Raw genomic sequence first — 21,786 nt, forward strand, 5'->3', positions numbered from 1 at the left:
GTCTGATAAGATCCCTAAAACAGTAAGCAAGGTACTCCGGTGGGGTTCTTAGTGCTTGATGCTCATCACGGTTCTCATCCTTGATGCTTGTAGCTTCAAGTGTACAACTCGTTGATGGTTTAGCATCACCTTGACCAAGATTCTACCATCAACACACAATATGTTAAGACCAAGTAAGAACACAACTCATTTAAGAGTCTTAGATGGATGATGAACCAAGGTTACATCATATCCTTAGTCTTAACACAATTACAAGTTACATTTACAATTAAAGTTATAAACTTTACTTCAATCAAGCAAGTATGAACATAATCTAAGTCAAATGAAGTGATGGAACCCTAAGCTAGAGAGCTTGGATCCCTTTCACACAAGTTATAAGGTCACAAAGCTAGAAAGCTTGAACCTTTAGTGTTCTTGAAGATCCTGAAGCATAAAGCTTGGATCTTTAAGTTACATGAAGACCATAAACACAAGTTTTGATCTTTATAACAAAATAATGAGATCATAAGTTAGAAAACTTAGATCCATCAAAAGATATGAAGACTCAAGCTAGAAAGCTTGCATCTTGGTTGTTCTTGAAGATCTTGAAGCATAAAGCTTGGATCTTTAAGTTACATGAAGATTACAAACACAAGTTTGAATCTTTATAACAAAATAGCAAGATTAAAGTTATAAAAATATAGATCTACAAAGTAGGTGAAGATTCAAAGCTAGAAAGCTTGAATCTTCCATGTTCTTGAAGGATTCAAATCTAAGTTTGAATCTACAAGATGTAATCAAGATCAAAAGCTAAAAAGCTAGACCCATGATGATGATGATGATAAATTCGTGAGAGAGAGAGGAAGAAGAAGAAGAAAAATCAATACTTACACTTTTTAGAGAGAGAAAGAACTAGAGAAAGAATTAGAGAGTGAGTGTGTGTGAATTACAAATGAAAGCAAGTGTAAAATGGATGGAATAAGGCTTGTATTTATAGGTGAATGAGGTGAGGGAGGGGGTAAGGTGGCCGTGATTTTTGGAGGGGGACAAGGGAGACCAACTTTTGCTTTTTGGTTAATGGTTGTCTAAAGTTGGTGCTTATGTTAGGATCTCATGCAACATTAAGGATAATACTTGACATAAATGCTAGCATGTTCCCTCTAATAAATGGGCGTTTGTCTTACATATTAATGGGTCACTAGCTAATAATAATTGGGCTAATTAAATAGTCCACTAACTAGTTTAGGGTGGGCTAAAGTCCAACAAGGTAGAAAGTCCAACAAGACTAACTGGTAAGCATAAGTAAATTACTAAGCGTAATTAAGCATCCAAAAACCTAAGTAATTGCTATTATAAAATAACAATTAATATTTCGTAGTCATAATATTCCGATTACGACAAAAGTTAAACGTGTACGCAGTACGCAGTTTGTTCGAAACGTCAAGTGACACTAACGGTCATAAAGGCTTCCGATGATCAAGTTAAGTATCCTACGTACTCAAAGGCACGTTTTAACATATAAATGAAAGTAAACCACGTGTATTAATATTTCAGAGTATAAGATAGCACAGTACGCATAAATACGCAGTTTCATGAAAGCACAAAGCACAAAAGCAAGTTGAAAAAGTCGGGTCGCTACACACACACATAAACACCCCTAAAATTCGAAATTTTTCATCATTTTTCACCAAATCTTCACTAAAATCACAATGAGGAGTTTCCTATCAAGAAGTTTTTTCAAAGAAGGTAAAAATTCCACCCCTTAAACCCTCTTTAATTCGGATTTATAGTGTTCTTGAGCAAATTTTTACCTAATTTAATTTTGATGATTTCTAGCTTAATTAGAGTTAAATTGTTAGTATATTATACATATATAACCTAGATTGATGCTATTTGTCATGATTTGAAGCCTTAAACTTCAAAAAATTTAGAAATCTAGGGTTTGTGTTCTTAAGCAAATTTGGGGCTTTTTGATATAACAGGTTATGGCCGATTTTTGCTATGAATTATTGCTAAATTAAGTAGTGTAACATGTTTAGGTTGCTAAATGATCAAAACTTTGATCCTAAACATGATTTTTAAACATCAAAGTGGACTTTTTAAGTCTAAAATTCATGAACTTGATTATTTTGATATAATTGTCATTTGAAACTTGTTTAATTGCTAGTAATAGTTATTTTAACATGTTATTTGAGATGAATGCTTATGAACATTGTATACATTTTCATATATGCTTATTTGAAAAATTGTAGAATTGATAAAAATATGAAAATGTGTATAAGTTTAATATGAATTAGACATGTTATTGTAATTGTTTTAATTTGTTATTTTGCTAACACTAATGCATATTTGAATGCACAAATTTTGTGTTTAATGTGCTTTGCAGAGAAATACAGATACTAACGGTGCATCATCATCTAGACAAGCTGATCCAGAGCCACAGCCAGAGATGCCACCTGAGCCACAACAAGAGCAACAACATCATAATCAACACCTACCATATTATGAACCGGAACCACAATTTTTTACTGCCTACATACAATTTCCGCCTCACCAGTTAATAATACACTCAAGAGTTCATGATCATGAATTACATCCCAATCTTAGATTTGAGCGAAACTGGGCAGATTACCCGACGTACCAACGTAACAAATTTAAGCTTTGCACCAAGAATGTGAAAGTACCAAGGGTAATAGATTGGAGACCTTTGGAAGAAGTCAACCTAGCTAACTCAGATAGACTGTTACTAATCCAAAGGTATGGGAACTCTTCTTTTCCTGACTGGGAACGTTTGTTTACCATTCGTAGGCATGTATATAAGGAATGGTGTGTTGAATTAATGAGTACTATAGCATTTAATAAGGATGTATCTCTGTTAGACGATATGACTTTTCTTAGATTTTTACTTGGAGGTAGGATGTACAGGATGTCCATGATAGACATGGCTAGGGCTTTACAGATTTACACCCCCGCTGAATTATTATCACCTGATTGTACAGCTTTAATTTATGAAGGTGAGAGGGTAGATAGAAATTTTGATGCTAATGCCATATGGAGGCGAATGTAAAAATTTAATGTTTTTACGCAGGGTGGTAGACACTCCTACTTAGATATTGACAAGGCAGAGCTTCGCGTAATTCATAGATTTTTAGCGAACTCGATTACACAAAGAGGTAGAAACAAGGAGAAAATGACCCTAAACAATTTATTCTACCTTAAGTGCATTCGAGACACTAGAGGCTTTGTTAACATCCCTTACTGTGTTGGTTATTATTTGTCCAAAATGGTGGAAGGTATACAGGAGGGGGGAATAATAGGAGGTGGAATTTTTGTTACTCTCATTGGAGAGTATTTAGGTGTAGATAGGGAACAAGGGGGTCCAATGATCGTGGTTCAGGAACAAGCCGAGAGTATAGGATTGCATGTTTATCAAGGTGCAAAGGTACTAACTCGGAGTCACAATAGGCCAATACCATATCAGGGCACCCATCCACAGGTAGAGAGGGGTTCGAACGAGGAGAAGGAGGAAGCAGATTACATTAAGGATGTCATTAGGGATAGTTATACTGATGTTTTCCAGCATATAGATGAGGTGGAAATGATTAACGAGGCTCGGCATCGTCTTTATGAGCAGTGGAGAGCCGCAGATGAGTACGAGCAATCCAGGCGACTCCAACACGATAGATGGCACATTCATCAGCACCAGATCATGAGCCATTTATCATATCAGGTACCACAAAACTACATCCCGACTCAACCTGCTTACTATCCACCACATCAGCCTGATATGCGACCACCCTTTAACCTGTACGACCCCAACCAAGCCTATCAAGACACCTATCACCAGCCATGGAACCCGAGCGATGACATGAACTGGAATCCATATCCATATTGATACAGTTCCATTGGTGATTTCTTATCTTTTTATCATTTTTATCTATTTATGTTTAAACAGTTAATATTTTGATATTTTTATGTAATTTTTAACATTTTTATTATTTTGTTACTAATATTTCATATTTATAATTTGAAAGTGGGATATTAAGTCCCATTTCAAATTACCATGCATGTTTATATTTGTATTGTATGTATATTGTGAATTGTACACAACAGGGTAAAACAGCGAACTTTCAAAGACTGGCATTAAGTTCAGCAAAAGCAACTAATTTTGATGACAAGATGCAAAATATATGTGAAATAACAACTGCAGGAATGAACAAATGAAGTGCACCATTTATCATTCAAACAAACAACAATATGTTTAGAAACTTTGGTAAAATTTAATCATTTTTCTACGCTAATCACCCTCAATAATTTAAATTGTTACTGATTTCTTGCAAATGAGGGCACTGCAAGATTTTAAGTGTGGGAAATGATTAAATTCTTTCGGTTTTAAACATTTGACTTATACACTTGGTTTAATAGCCACCGTTAAATTTTACTAGTAAAGCAGTAGTTGTATTAGAATCTAGTGCTCTCTGATAATAAAGAACATCCTTAGTCTTATATACTGACTACCCACTTCTAGTAAAAATTTTAAAAAAATTCAAATAAATGAATTCAAAATCATGTGTATACATATTTATGAACGATAAAACTAGGTGTTATTACCGAAATTATTGTTGCCTCAAAAAAGACATAAATTGAGAAATAACCTAAAACGCTTGAATTCATTTAAAATGGAATAGAAGAGAATAAAAAGGCAAAGAAAGAAAAATAAAAGCCAAGTGTGGGAAAAATTTACCAAGTTATTTAAATCACATATCACATATTTTTGTACAAATAATTGAAGGTACTTTTGTTTTGGACGATTTTAATCAGTTTTACCCCATTTCTTATAATATATTTTAAAGAAATGTGCCACTTGATTTAGAAGGAAGTAAAGTCTTCCGAAAAAGACACGCGCTTCTTGATTTAGGTCAGGAAGTTGTCGTCCAGACCAGTTGTAGAGTCTACAAAAAACCTTGAAAAGTTTTCTCGAAAATTAGCTGGAAATCCACGGACCTCAGCATCAAACAGGGTCGCCAAGTGGTCAGACTTATCCAAACCATAAGAGGATCTGTCTCGTACAATGGGGGGGCACCGTGCAAATTAGCTTATAAGACTAATGAATCAGATCTCCATAAAGGATAATCTCCTTAAATATTAAAAATCAGCTTTTAACCCTGATATTACTCAATCCTTGAGATTGACTATAAAAGATTGAGAATTACAAACTCATGGAATTCGATGATATCTAAACTCGAGCTTGAACGAGAAAATATTTTGATCAAATTAAAACCGATTTGTTTTCTGAAAACCTATTTTTAATGCGTTCATTACCATTGAACGTAAAATCCTAAGAATTCACCAGAATTCATTAGGTCACCTGAACCAAATCGGGTGTCAACCATAAGAACGGTGGTTGCATAGCATGGTCAAAGACAAGACCTTGTGCCAGACCGAAAAATTATAGGGTGATCTATACTATTGCTCCTACAAAGGATAGTAATTACATCTGACATGTTGTGGACCATGAACATCTGCATGTCATTAGACATTGCCTTAACAGTTGCTTGTTCAACGCTTTCCTTTACAACCGGGTGGTAGTTTACCGAAAGGTAATATACGGAGCAAGTATATTGGACGTGTTGCTTTCCTAATGTAAGGTTAGTAAGTGGGTGACACAAAACCATAAGTTTTGAGCTAAAATTTTCAAATCTGAAACCCACAAAACCCACAAAAACATTTTGCAAACACCGGTGAAGGGTTATTCCGGAAAATTTATCTAGGGTAAAAGCTAGATTGAATTTTTAAAAGATCAAATATTTTCATAAAGATCCAATTTCCTTAAAGGATCTAAATTTTCATAGTCATGTGGGACTGTAAACCACATCGTTACTATCATTGTTCATACCGCCGTATCAAAATCACAGATGTACAAAGTGTGAAAAATAAAGAAGTGATTCTAGTAAAGTTATATTCAAGTTCTATATTGCTTGAGGACAAGCAACGCTCAAGTGTGGGAATATTTGATAATGCTAAAAACGAACATATATTTCATAGCATTATCCTTCAAGAAAGACAAGCTTTTAGTTGCAATTGTTCTATTTCCAAGTGATATTCGTTTAAATAATAAAAGGTGAAGACAAAAGACAGATTCAACGATTTGAATACGCAAATGACCAAAACACTAAAAAGTACAAAGTACAATCCAAGTGGTTCAAATTATTGATGAGAAACGTCTAAAAATTACAAGAGTACAAGCCGCGAAACGCAAAGTACAAGATATAAAAGCGTACGAAAAGAAGTTCGAAAATCAGGAACCGAGACATGAACCAACTATCAACGCGCGAGTCAACGGATCTAAAATTACAAGTCAACTATGCACATGAATATAATATAATATATATATATATATATATATATATATATATATATATATATATATATATATATATAATTAAATAAAACGTCGGCAGACTAGCAAAAAAAATCATTGTGACCAGGATATGGCGGCCATGCAATCGCATGGCCAGAATGAGTAAAACTCATGCGATCGCATGAGCCCAGATGGGTGGCCAAGTGCTATAAATTGCTACGGATTTCAGACGAATTTTACACACCATTCATCATCAATTACTCTCACTATCTGTCTTTATATTTATATTTATATTTTATAATTATAATTTTAATATTAAGTTAATAATAATAAGGTTATTATAGCGAATGTTTTAAGATTTGTAAGTCGAAACTCTGTCCGTGTAACACTATGCAATTAATACTCATTGTAAGTTATGTTCAACCTTTTTTAAATTAATGTCTCATAGCTAAGTTATTATTATGCTTATTTAAGCCGAAGTAATCGTGATGTTGGACTAAATATTAAAGACGGGGTTATTGGGCTTTGGACCATAATTGGGGTTTGGACAAAAGACCGATACTTGTGGAAATTGGACTATGGGCTATTAATGGGCTTTATATTAACTAAATGATATCTCGTTAATTTAATATAGAGATTTATAATTTGACGTATTTATATATAACCACATACGCTCGACTGGGTACGGTGGACGGGATATCTATAAATACTAATAATTGTTCATTTGACCGGACACGGGGATGGATTAATAGTCAATGGCCTCATTAAAACAGGGGTGGATTACATTTAAGGGTAATTGGTGTAATTGTTAACAAAGTATTAAAACCTTCGATTACACGTAGTCGATAACCTGGTGTACTCATTAAACAAAGTATTAAGACCTTGTTACAGTTTGAATCCCTAATTAGTTGGAATATTTGACTTCGGGTATAAGGTTAATTTGGCGAAGACCCTCGCACTTTATAATTATGACCGATGGACTATTATGGACAAAACCAGATGGACTTATCAAATAATCCAGGATAAAGGACAATTAACCCATGGTAATAAATTAAAATCAACACGTCAAACATCATGATTACGGAAGTTTAAATAAGCATAATTCCTTTATTTTATATCTCATCGCACTTTTATTTATCGTCATTTTATTTATCGTACTTTAAATTATTGCACTTTTAATTATCGTACTTTTATTTTATCGCATTTTTATTTATCGTCATTTACTTTACGCTTTAAATTAAGTTATTATTTTGCATTAGGACTTAAAATCGACAAACCGGTCATTAAACGGTAAAACCCCCTTTTTATAATAATATTAATAATAATAATACTTATATATATTTATACAAATATAGTTGTGAAAAATATAGCGTTAAACTCAGCCAGCTCCATGTGGAACGAACCGGACTTACTAAAAACTACACTACTCTACGATTAGGTACACTGCATATAAGTGTTGTAGCAACGTTTAGGTATATCCATTCAATAAATAAATAAATAACTTGTGTAAAATTGTATCGTATTTAATATTATTTTGTAATAAAATTAATAGTATTTCGTATATACCTCTGCACACATCAACTACATACATATATATGCATAAAATGAATACGCATCGCCAACACACAAATAGTAAACACATACCACAATCCGAGCATAACTAAGAAATGTTATACCTAACGTACCACCAAGCCGATTAGCTACAACATACAATAAGTATATATACGCATATACAAAAATACTTCCGATAATACAATAAGGTCAACCCCTTAACCTTAAACCCATGAAGGTTGGCCGAACAACCCGAGCCTTAGTGAATTCGCACAACCACTTCCTTCACCAATTCAACAACCGAGGGCGGCCGTACTACCCGTGCCTTAGTGAATTCGTACAACCCTAGATTCACTACCTCATCAATAAGATGACCGAACAACCCGAATCATCATGAATCTGCACTACCCGAGATTCGCTACCTCATCAAAACCCACATTATCAGGGTTACTCAACCGTAACTCAATACCAATCCCACTACATTGGGATTATATAACTCCATATCACAAGTCCATGTGATAACGTACACACGAAGTGTGCACCTCGCCAAAGGTGGTCAACCAAAACACACAACCGTGCCAATTGGACTTATTACACAAGCCCATCAAATCCACTTATATATGAAGTGAGTTCTATAATCGAGAACCACTTCACCCAACGCGTACCCATCCTACACATACATATGCACATAGGATATTAACACTCACCTTGTCGTCTTGATGAATGCAACCGTAAAAAAACGCAACACGTCAATGGAAAGTACCTATTCCATTATCACAATACAAGCAACAAAATTAGGGTGGATTTACAAACCATCCCAATTGACCCTTAGTGCAAATTTCAACCCAAATGCACTTCCAAGCACAAAACTCGCCCAACCTAACCAATAATCACTAACACTGGTGACAATGGTCCTAATATACCAATTTAACCCAAACATAAGTGTTAAACACTTATCATTCTCAAAATCACCCATATACCCTAATTTTGACTCATTTCAAAATTAGTCTTTCAAATACACTAAGATGGGTTCCAACACTTCCATAATCACCAAGCCTAGTGATTAAACCCAAATACAAGTCCCAAATCATGGCCAAGTCAGTTTCCAACCCAAAACCCACTAACAACAACAATAAACCCGATTACTAGCATCAAAGAACTCACTTCAAGAGTTTAAATGGGTTTCTCTACAATTCAAGTTCAAACCCTAACTTTGAATATCAAATCAAACATTGAAATTCAGAGTTAGAACTTACCACAACAACCAAAATGTAGCTAGAAACGGGGTGAACAGCTTTAACACTCGAGCTTTTGATCAATTCGAGCTTCTTCTTCTCCAAAACCCCAATTCTCTCTCTAGAACTCTCTCTCTCTCTCTAAGATAGTTGAGAGTGTTTGTGGATGTTAAAATGATCCAAAGTTGGATCCAAACCAGCTGATATGGCTTCAGATCCGTCCCCAGGTGAAATGACCAAAAAGCCCCTCATTTAACTCTAATTGAAAAAAGCAGAAAACTGACGCCAGGTGGTGTGCGCGGAGCGCTCCCACAAATTTGCGCAGCGCGCATGATGCTCAAAACAGCCTGTCAGCTTTTAATTTATACCCTGCTTCACCCACTATACCTACATCATTTTAAACTCTATGTACCATAAATATTTGGGTCTTACATCAATGGACCCGCGATCTTTGAGAAATCTTTAATAAACCTTCGGTAGTAACAGGCTAAACCTAGAAAACTCTTAATCTCTGTCGGAGTCTTCGGTGAATTCCAATTCATTACCGCTTCTATCTTAGACGGATCGACTTTGATACCCTCTTGGCAGATAACGTGACCCAAAAACTGCACTTCTCTTAACCAGAACTCACATTTAGAAAACTTGGCGTCAACTTTTCCCATTTCAACAGTTCTAATACTTGTCTTAGATGTATAGCATGTTCTGATTCTGTGTTTGAATAAATCAAAATATCATCGATAAATACTATCACGAATTTGTCGAGAAACTATCTGCACACCCGATTCATTAAATCCATGAATATTGCTAGCGCATTTGTCAACCCGAACGGCATAACTAAAAACTCGTAATGACCGTATCTTATACAAAAAGCTATCTTTGGAATATCTTCCTCGGCTACACGAACCTGGTGATAACCTGATCGTAGATCAATTTTAGAGAAGTACGATGCCCCTTGTAGCTGATCAAACAGATCATCAATTCTTGACAACGGGTACTTGTTCTTCACCGTTCTTTTATTTAATTCTCGATAATCAATGCACATACGGCGAGTTCCGTCTTTCTTCTTCACGAACAACACTGGAGCACCCATGGCGAAGAACTTGGCAGAATAAACCCACGATCTAGCAACTACTGAATTTGCGACATCATATCACGAATCTCGGACGGTGCTATTCGATACGGAGCCTTTGCCACTGGTGTAGAACCCGAAAATAATTCAATCTTGTACTCTACCTCTCTTACTGACGGTAAGTCCGGTAACTCATCAGGAAACACTTCTGGGAATTCGGACACTATCGGGATATCGGACACGTATTTCTTCTCTTTCTTTGCATCGATCACATATGCTAAAAACGAATCACATCCCTTGGCTAACGATTTCTTGGCTTTCATCATCGAAATTAATGGACAATTAAACCCGCCCTGTTCACCACGGGCCACAGCCCGTGTCCCATCGGCCAAAGGAAAATGAATTATTTTCTTATCACATTTTATACTTGCCTTATGGCGGCTTAACCAATCCATACCTAATACGACATCAAAGCTCAGTATAGGCATAACAAGACAAGTCATAGGGAATTCATTCCCATCTATTTCAATGGTTACTCCAGACACAGAGGTTGTGACTGGAACCGTTCTACCATCACCCACTTCTATTCTTAAAGGTTCAGATAATACGTTGATAGGCAATTTCAACTTATCACATAGTGTAACAGACATAAAAGAGAGATTTGCTCCACAATCAAATAACACATGAGCCGGCGAAGAATTTATCAGAAACATACCGGTAATCGCATTGTCGGTTTCAGTAGTTGTATCAACCGACATTTGAAAGGCTCTTGCTTCAGGTGGTGGAGGATTCTTTCACTTCTGTCCCGTTGAAGAAGCAGAGGATCCTCCGACTGACATTGTTCTTGCTCCGGCCCCTACCCCAGAGCTCGCTCGCCTTGCAGAAGGACAATCAGCTGATCGATGACCCAGTTTTTTTTGCAATTCCAACAAACATTTTATCGAAATGAACAAACTTGAACATCATGACCCATCGCTCCACACCTTATACACCTTTTTGTCTACTCTGTACAGGGTCCAGCGTGTGTTGACCTACACACATTGTACCACATTTTCTGACTTAAATTACTACCACTGCTTTGAGTAACCCTACCTCTTTGTTGGTTACCATGAGATCTTCTAGATTTACTACTCATTTGGCTCGTCTGGTTTGTCACTTGTTTTGGTTGCAACATCTGCTCTCTCTGTTTACTCTTGGTGGCTTTGACGTCTCCTTCCACCATTCTTGCCATAGCCTACACTTGAGGTAAGGTTGTTGCTAATCTCACCATTGATCGGTATTCAGGCAGAATCATTTTAACAAACTAATCAATTCTGGATTGTTCTTCAGGAAGCCATTATTGTACAAAGCGGAGTTTGTCCGTGTACTTTTCGATTACTTCATCAACTGACATCTGCTCAGTCATTCTTAATTTCATAAACTCGCGCTTCATTTTGGAGATTTCGTAAGGAGTACAGTATTGCTCGCACACCTTTGCTGAAAATTGTTCCCACGTGACTTGACTCAACTGTTCTTTTAAAACCTGGGCAGTCAAAGAATCCCACCAGCCCATTGCTTTCTTTTTTAGAAGTCGGCTTGCATAAGTAACACGTAATTCAGGTTCACATTGACAAGCATCCAATGCTCGATCTACTTCATGCAGCCAATCTAAGGTGTCTGTCGGGTTTGTACTTCCAGAATACTCTGGGGGTTTACAATCCATGAATTGTTTGAATGTACATTTCTTTCGGGTTTCAGCAACTAGTTGCGGTATCATTTGTAATGGGTAAGTGTACATAAACTGGTTAGGATATTGGTTTCCAGTTTGGAGGGGTATCTAGTTAGGCTGTGGTGTTTGGAATTGAGGAGGTAAAGGAAACTGGTACTGTTATTGTTGCTGAGATGAATTTCCAGTGGATGCAGGCCCACGTTGGGGAAATGGAAAACTCGGAGGTGGCGGTTCCACATTTGCTCCTAAGTTACGTGCAGGAAGAGTATTTTCTAGTTCTGTAATCTTTTCCCGAGCTTCCTGTAGCTCACTTTCTAACCTCTGGATGTAATCTCCTTGATCTTCTTCTGAAATTTCACCCTCTGTCGGAGCTCTGAAGATACCAGGTGTCGGGGGAGCATGAACATTCTGTTGTCCGTCAGTCATCTTTAACCTGTACTGCACATCATCTCACCAAAGCTTAGTGGATAACTTGTTAGTACCTAAGACTAACATACAACTTCCACATTCACTTAACTCTACCCCACGGATATATTTGATACAACATAAGCAAGGTTTGGGAACATGACATCCATGTGTACACATTGCCAAACCTACGCTCTGATACCAACTTGTAACACCGTACACTTTTTTTTTAAAATCACAGCGGAAACATAATATATTGATATTTACAAACTATACGTAGTAATTAACTAAACCATAGTTATTACAGTCATCCAGGTGTTACGTTAACTAAAAGCTTTAACACACATATAGGTATCAAAATATAAACATCAGAGTGTAGCCTGTCAAACATATCCAAAAGTAACCACTCCCAAAACTATAGCATGCAAAGCTTAACCTGCAAGGGAGGAACTGTGGGGGGTTAGCATGAAGCTAAGTGAATGGAATTATCCTAATAGTCATAGGTATCTAGCATCAAGCTAAGCACAATGACATAGCATCAACAAGGTAAACCAGAATTGTAACACTAGGCTCGGTGGCTTGTACGGGCTATTAATTACTAGTTGATCGAGCTAGAGTTTACCGAAAGTTCCTGTTACTGTCTCCCTCGCATAGTAATCCGGACGCAGGGGATGCGTCATTCAAACTATACTACACGAATAGTAACTCTTGAACCCAACCTGACAGCAAGGTTGACATTATGCTCAGCTTTATACCCAAAGCTGATTACCGACTAGACATCATAGCCGATAATACCCAAGTGCACATAATCATCACATAAGCATAAACATCATATGCTAACTCATCAGGTATAACATGGCAGGAAAACAGTAGCATAACCCGCTACTACATACATATAACAGTTAAGATAGTCCCACTCACCTGATAAACAGTAAGAACTCAGAAGTCTTATATTACTGAGCCTTCTCCGTTCCCTTATTACCTGAGAATATCATATCTCAAGTTAGCACATATCTAATCAATAATATCATCAATTCATACTCTAAACAACATCATATAGCATAATATATCCATATATTATAAGTTTACATGGTTCCCCATCCAATTGCAACTATCCCAAGCGTGTAGAACGAGGCATACACGCAATCCCATCATTTTGACCCAAATTGAAGTTTGACTCAGTGTTTCAAAACTTCACCATTAGAAATTAAATCTCATTACGTTTCCAACGGTAGTTTATTCATCAAAAACGGAGGGCCAAAACAAGTTTTCCAAAAAGCTGCCAGACTACAACCGCGCGGGAACACCTGCAACCGCCCGGTTACACCTGCAACCACCCGGTTGCATCAGAAATGGTCCGGATACACCCCGTAATCGTACGGATGCAACCTGCAACCGTACGGGAGCTGTTCATTAGTTCCAGGTCGCTGTTTTCATCATTTTTAACCCCAAAACTCGTTTTTGCACTATTTTGACACTACAAATCACTTAGGAAACATATATAACTCATATACAAACGTTTTCTAACATTAATTTGACATAAATAACACATTCAAATCACTTTTTGATTCAAAACCTACTTTTACCAAAACCTAAACAAAAACCCATTTTGCAAACTGATTTGGCTATGAAAATCTGATTAGTTTACCTTGTTGGATTCGTGAAATCACAAGGGTTCTAAAAATATGATTCAATTGGACAACCAAAAACGAATTTGGATTAGGGTTTGATGGGATAGAAGCGTAAGTGTGTGTGTGGGTTAAATTTCTAAAAATAGAATAAATAGTAGAAGCATGAATAAAAGGCAAAGGAGGTTTCCTTTATATGAGGGAAATCTCTTCCGTGATACACGCGGGTATTTACCAATTATCTGAAATATGAAACACCACATTAAGTGGTCCAAACGAGGTCCAAATTAAATAAACAAACATGTTCTGTGACCCTTGTCACAAACTGGTCTCAACTATATAATTAAATAATTATATACATATAGTTATTAAAATAACATATAATAACACACGAGGGCAATTAGGACAATTACCACTAGGCCCAATGTGAGGTTGTTACAAAACGAATGCTAAAAGAAACAACGTTTACAAAAGGAACAACCATTCAATGTTAGATGTCGAAACAAAAAAATTTACAAAATAGATCAAGAGGTTTTTTTTTACTCGCAAAAATGGAGCCCCGGCACGAAGCAAGGGCTCCACAACTAGTTATAATATAAAAGTTAAATTTTATAATGTATAATATAAAAGTTAAAATTGAAATGGAAACTACCTAGTGTAAATTAAAGATACTAATATGAATTCTTGTTTCTTTAATTCATTATCCAAGTTGCATAGTCTGAAGGGAAAATAAGTCACAACGGGCAATTTGACAAAGCGGAAATAAACCCCGTTAGACAAATACTTTCCCGACTTGTATGAAATCGTGAGGATGCTAACAAATAAATTATACCAAATGCAATTCAAATCAGCCCCAAAACAACAATATAAAGAATAATTGAGCAAACACAAAGACATGAGCTTTTACGTGGAAAAACCTCTCAAAATGGGAGTAAAAAACCACGGAACCCGTAGGCCACTTAAATTCCACTATCACCAACAAGAGAGCAATACAATAAGTCTTCTCTAGAGCAACTAGAGGCATACAACATCATCATACTCTTGAACTACAACAATCAACAAGTATATGAAAATCTAAAGACAAAAGAGGAAATTCGTCACCCAAAAAACGGCTATTGTTTGACCGACTGTAACTCAAGTTAGAGACCACTTGAGATGAATTTAACAGTTGAAAAACTTAGCCCAAATGTGAGGAACATGCTGTCAAAAACTGGTGATTATTCAACGGTTGGAAGTCCGGGGATCGTCTGATTTGTGAGCTACGGTCTTTAAAAACGGGAATTGGGATTTCTCTCTTTTTCTTAATCTCTCCACTCTCTTGATGTGTCAAATGGTTGCACAAAAACCTTTTAAATGATTACCTAAAAAATACAAGGTCAAGGAAACCTTGTATGGGCCTAATTGTTGGGCTTTGGGCCATCCTCATAAATGGAAACCCAAATAAAACCCAACAAATCTCCCCCTTTCCAAGTATGAGGAACAGATCGCCATCCCGACGATCAAGCAACATACCTTGAGCTTCTCACTTGCCAAAGCCTTTGTGAACATGTTAGAGCCATTATCATCGGTATAAACTTTATCAAGTTCAAACAAACCATCTTCAAGACCTTCTCTAATCCAATGATACCGCACATCAATATGTTTTGTATGTTTATGAAACATAGAGTTTCTAGCCAAGTGAATCGCTCTCTCATTATCACAAAGAACCACATATCGTGACTGCTTAAACCGAAGGTCTTGTAGAAACCTTTTCATCTACAAAAGTTCTTTGCATGCTTCTGTTGCTGCCATATACTCAGCCTCGGTCGTAGACAATGCAACACACTTTTGCAACCTTAATTTCCATGAAACTGCTCCCCCTGCGAAGGTCATCAAATATCCAGAAGTGGACTTCATGTTATCTTTGTTTCCTGCCATATCTGAGTCTGTATAACCAACAAGCATCGGCTCTCCATTTCCAAATGTGATAGCCAATTTTGAAGTACCTCTCAAGTATCTCAAAATCCATTTAACTGCTTCCCAATGCTTCTTACCCGGATTTGACATAAACCGACTAACAACACCTACCGCATGAGCTATATCAGGCTTGATACACACCATAGCATACATCAAGCTACCAACCGCCGAAGCATATGGAACTCTGTCCATCTCCTCAACATCTTCCTTTGAAGAAGGGCAATCTCTATCGATTAGCTTAAAGTTGGTAGTAAGAGGGAACTAACCACTTTAGCTTTTCCCATGTTGAATCTACTAAGCACATTTTCAATGTATTGCTCTTGTGATATATGTAACGTCTTGGCACCTCTATCTCTAGAAATCCGAATGCCAAGAACCTGTTTTGTGGCCCCAAGTCTTTCATAGCAAAAGACTTGCTCAATTCTTGCTTCAACTTCGCAATTCTTTCAATATTTTTACCAACAATCAGCATATCATCAACGTATATCAACAATATGATGAAGTCATCATCACCAAACCTCTGAAAGAAAACACAATGATCTGAAGTTGTCTTTCGGTAGCCTTGCTTTCCTATAACCGACTCAAACTTCTTATACCACTGTCTCGGTGCTTGCTTCAACCCATATAGACTTTTCTGTAGTCTACAAACATAATCTTCTTTACCCTTAACCCGAAACCCTTCAAGTTGCACCATGTAGATTTCCTTATCCAAATCACCGTGAAGGAAAGCAGTCTTGACATCCATTTGTTCAACCTCAAGGTCAAGACTAGCAGCTAACCCAAGAATCACTCGGATAGATCCCATTTTCGCAACCGCTGAGAAAATCTCCTAAAAATCAATACCCCTTTTCTGGCTGAATCCTTTGACAACTAACCTAGCTTTGTACTTTAGTTGAGAAGTATGCTCTTCTGACTGAATTCTTTATAAACCTCGTTAGACAAACACTTTCCCAACCCGTATGAAACCGTGAGGATGCTAACAATTAAATTATACCAAATGCAATTCAAATCAGCCCCAAAACAACAATATAAAGAATAATTGAGCAAACACAAAGACACGAGCTTTTTTACGTGGAAAAACCTCTTAAAACAAGAGTAAAAAACCACGGGACCCGTAGGCCACTTAAATTCCACTATCACCAACAAGAGAGCAATACAATAAGTCTTCTCTAGATCAACTAGAGGCATACAACATCATCATACTCTTGAACGACAACAATCAACAAGTATATGAAAATCTAAAGACAAAAGAGGAAATTCGTCACCCAAAAAACTGATACTGTTTGACCGGCTGTAACTTGAGTTAGAGACCACTTGAGATAAATTCAACGATTGAAAAACTTGGCCCAGATGTAAGGAACACGTTGTCCAAAAAATGGTGAATATTCAACGGTCGGATCTCCAGGGATCGTTCGATTTGTGAGCTGCAGTCTTCAAAAAGGGGAATCGAGGTTTCTCTCTTTTTCTTAATCTCTCCACTCTCTTGATGTGTCAAATGGCTGCACAAAAACCTTTTAAATGATGCCCTAAAAAATACAAGGCCAAGGAAACCTTGTATGTGTAGTGACCCGAACTTTTCCATGTTTATATATATTAAATGAAATTTTTATTTACATGATTAAGTGTTTCCAACATCTTAAGCAATCAAACTTGTTAAGACTTGATTAATTGAAATAGGTTTCATATAGACAATTGACCACCCAAGTTGACCGGTGATTCACGAACGTTAAAACTTGTAAAAACTATATGATGACATATATATGGTTATATATATAGTTAACATGATATTATGATAAGTAAACATATCATTAAGTATATTAACAATGAACTACATATGTAAAAACAAGACTACTAACTTAATGATTTTGAAACGAGACATATATGTAACGATTATCGTTGTAACGACATTTAATGTATATATATATCATATTAAGAGATATTCGTACATCATAATATCATGATAATATAATAATTTAAAATCTCTTTTGATATTATAAACATTGGGTTAACAACATTTAACAAGATCGTTAACCTAAAGGTTTCAAAACAACACTTACATGTAACGACTAACGATGACTTAACGACTCAGTTAAAATGTATATATATGTAGTGTTTTAATATGTATTCATACACTTTTGAAAGACTTCAAGACACTTATCAAAATACTTCAACTTAAAAAAAATGCTTACAATTACATCCTCGTTCAGTTTCATCAACAATTCTACTCGTATGCACCCGTATTCGTACTCGTACAATACACAGCTTTTAGATGTATGTACTATTGGTATATACACTCCAATGATCAGCTATTAGCAGCCCATGTGAGTCACCTAACACATGTAGGAACCATCATTTGGCAACTAGCATAAAATACCTCATAAAATTACAAAAATATGAGTAATCATTCATGACTTATTTACATGAAAACAAAATTACATATCCTTTATATCTAATCCATACACCAACGACCAAAAACACCTACAAACACTTTCATTCTTCAATTTTCTTCATCTAATTGATCTCTCTCAAGTTCTATCTTCATGTTCTAAGTGTTCTTCATAAATTCCAAAAGTTCTAGTTTCATAAAATCAAGAATACTTCCAAGATTGCAAGTTTACTTCCAAGTTTTCTAAATCCATTCCAAGTAATCATCCAAGATCAAGAAACCTTTGTTACTTACAGTAGGTTATCTTTCTAATACAAGGTAATAATCATATTCAAACTTTAATTCAATTTCTATAACTATAACAATCTTATTTCGAGTGGAAATCTTACTTGAAATTGTTTTCGTGTCATGATTCTGCTTCAAGAACTTTCAAGCCATCCATGGATCCTTTGAAGCTAGATCCATTTTTCTCATTTCCAGTAGGTTTATCCAAGGAACTTGAGGTAGTAATGATGTTCATAACATCATTCGATTCATACATAAAAAGCTGTCTTATTCAACGTTATAAACTTGTAATCACTAGAACATAGTTTAGTTAATTATAAACTTGTTCGCAAATAAAGTTAATCCTTCTAATTAGACTTTTAAAATCAACTAAATACATGTTCTATATCTATATGATATGCTAACTTAATGATTTAAAACCCGAAAACACGATAAACACCATAAAACTGGATATACGCCATCGTAGTAAAACCGGGGGCTGTTTTGGTTGGGATAATTAAAAGCTAAGAAGAACTTTGATTTAAAAGCTATACTTCTGGAAAAATGATTTTTCTTATGAACATGAAACTATATCTAAAAATCATGGTTAAACTCAAAGTGAAAGTATGTTTTTCAAAATGGTCATCAAGATGTCGTTCTTTCGACGGAAATGACTACCTCTTTCAAAAACGACTTGTAACTTGTATTTCTGACTATAAACTTATACTTTTTATATTTATATTCATAAAGTTAAGTTCAATACGAAACCGTGGCCACTGGAATCACTCAAAACGGATTAGAAACGAAGAAATGACGAGTAAAACAAGATTGATAAAAACTACTCATTTTACCTACGTGAAAGTTAGTAATAAATCTATTCCAACCATAACCTAATCAACTTATATTGTATATTATGTAATCTTGAGATACCATAGACACGTATACAATGTTTCGACCTATCATGTCGACCCATCTATATATATATATTGCGGAACAACCATAGACACTCTATATGTGAATGTTGGAGTTAGCTATACAGGGTTGAGGTTGATTCCAAAATATATATATAGTTTGAGTTGTGATCAATACTGAGATACGTATACACTGGGTCGTGGATTGATTCAAGATAATATTTATCGATTTATTTCTGTACATCTAACTGTGGACAACTAGTTGTAGGTTACTAACGAGGACAGCTGACTTAATAAACTTAAAACATCAAAATGTATTAAAAGTTTTGTAAATATATTTTGAACATACTTTGATATATATTTATATATTGTTATAGGTTTGTGAATCAACCAGTGGCCAAGTCTTACTTCCCGACGAAGTAAAAATCTGTGAAAGTGAGTTATAGTCCCATTTTTAAAAATCTAATATTTTTGGGATGAGAATACATGCAAGTTTTATAAATGATTTACAAAATAGACACAAGTACGTGAAACTACATTCTATGGTTGAATTATCAAAATCGAATATGCCCCTTTTTATTAAGTCTGGTAATCTAAGAATTAGGGAACAGACACCCTAATTGACGCGAATCCTAAAGATAGATCTATTGGGCCTAACAAACCCCATCCAAAGTACCGGATGCTTTAGTACTTCGAAATTTATATCATATCCGAAGGGTGTCCCGGAATGATGGGGATATTCTTATATATGCATCTTGTTAATGTCGGTTACCAGGTGTTCACCATATGAATGATTTTTATCTCTATGTATGGGATGTATATTGAAATATGAAATCTTGTGGTCTGTTGTTACGATTTGATATATATAGGTTAAACCTATAACTCACCAACATTTTTGTTGACGTTTAAAGCATGTTTATTCTCAGGTGAATACTAAGAGTTTCCGCTGTTGCATACTAAAATAAGGACAAGAATTGGAGTCCATGTTTGTATGATATTTTGTAAAAACTGCATTCAAGAAACTGATTTCGATGTAACATATTTGTATTGTAAACCATTATGTAATGGTCGTGTGTAAACAGGATATTTTAGATTATCATTATTTGATAATCTACGTAAAGCTTTTTAAACCTTTATTTATGAAATAAAGGTTATGGTTTGTTTTAAAAATGAATGCAGTCTTTGAAAAACGTCTCATATAGAGGTCAAAACCTCGCAACGAAATCAATTAATATGGAACGTTTTTAATCAATAAGAACGGGACATTTCAGTTGGTATCCGAGCGTTGGTCTTAGAGAACCAGAATTTTGCATTAGTGTGTCTTATCGAGTTTGTTAGGATGCATTAGTGAGTCTGGACTTCGACCGTGTTTACTTGAAAAAAAAAAAAAAAATTGCTTAACAAATTTTGTTGGAAACTATATATTTTTAACATGTGAATATTATGTGATATATTAATCTCTTAACGTGTTTGATATTATGTGATAGATGTCTACCTCTAGAACTAGTCCCATTGACTCACCTAATAATAATGAAGAGTCAAATGTAAATTGGAATGATTCGTGGACTGATTCACAAGTTCCCGAAGAGGAACCGGAAGAAGAGTCGGAACCGGAAGAAGAATCGGAACCCGAAGAAGAATCAGAACCGGAAGAAGAACTAGTGGGGGAAATAATAAAACGGTTAAGTAGAAGAAAATCTTCAACCAACCGACCAAAGTTAATTATGGTCAACGGTGTTTCCGCCAAGGAAGCAAAATATTGGGAGGATTACCAATTCTCCGATGAATCGGATCCCGACGAGGATTCCGATGATGTTATAGAAATTACCCCAACTGAATTTAAAAAGGAAAAAGAGAACAATAAGGGAAAGGGCATAAAAATAGAGAAATCTGATTCTAACCCCGATGAACTTTATATGTATCGTCAACACCCGTATTTCTTAAGTTGTAACAATAACCCGGGAACCTCTAAACCACCAGGTTTTTCTAGACCAATGTGGATAATGATGGCTCGTATTAGGGGAACATCATATATCCCTAAAAACTTAGCAAAAAGAACAAAGTTCGAAAAAGAAGAAACGAGTGAGTCGGAATAAGATAGTTGTATTTGTGCGGTGTAATATATGTAATATAGTGTGCTTATGCTTTACGATATATGTAAAAATTGCTTGTATTAATAAGTATCTTTTATGAATCTAACTCTTGTCTATTTTACAGTATAAAAACAGAAAATGGATAGACAACCCAATATTTTAGAAGACTTACCCGGAGACATGATTGATGAAATCTTGTCTACAGTCTGTCAGAATTCCTCGGCACAACTATTTATGGCA

The 21,786-nt window shown here is 35.6% G+C and overlaps 1 protein-coding gene across 1 annotated transcript; it reads right to left on the reverse strand.

Annotated features, from left to right (window-relative positions):
• Positions 1-10,254: 10,254 nt before the first annotated feature.
• LOC139841579 (uncharacterized) lies at positions 10,255-10,953 on the reverse strand. The gene has a single exon (XM_071831793.1). It carries the CDS (start codon positions 10,951-10,953, stop codon positions 10,255-10,257), a length of 699 nt encoding a protein of 232 aa, XP_071687894.1.
• Positions 10,954-21,786: the final 10,833 nt, after the last annotated feature.

Source organism: Rutidosis leptorrhynchoides, chromosome 4, assembly GCF_046630445.1.
Source record: "Rutidosis leptorrhynchoides isolate AG116_Rl617_1_P2 chromosome 4, CSIRO_AGI_Rlap_v1, whole genome shotgun sequence".
NCBI lineage: Eukaryota > Viridiplantae > Streptophyta > Magnoliopsida > Asterales > Asteraceae > Rutidosis > Rutidosis leptorrhynchoides.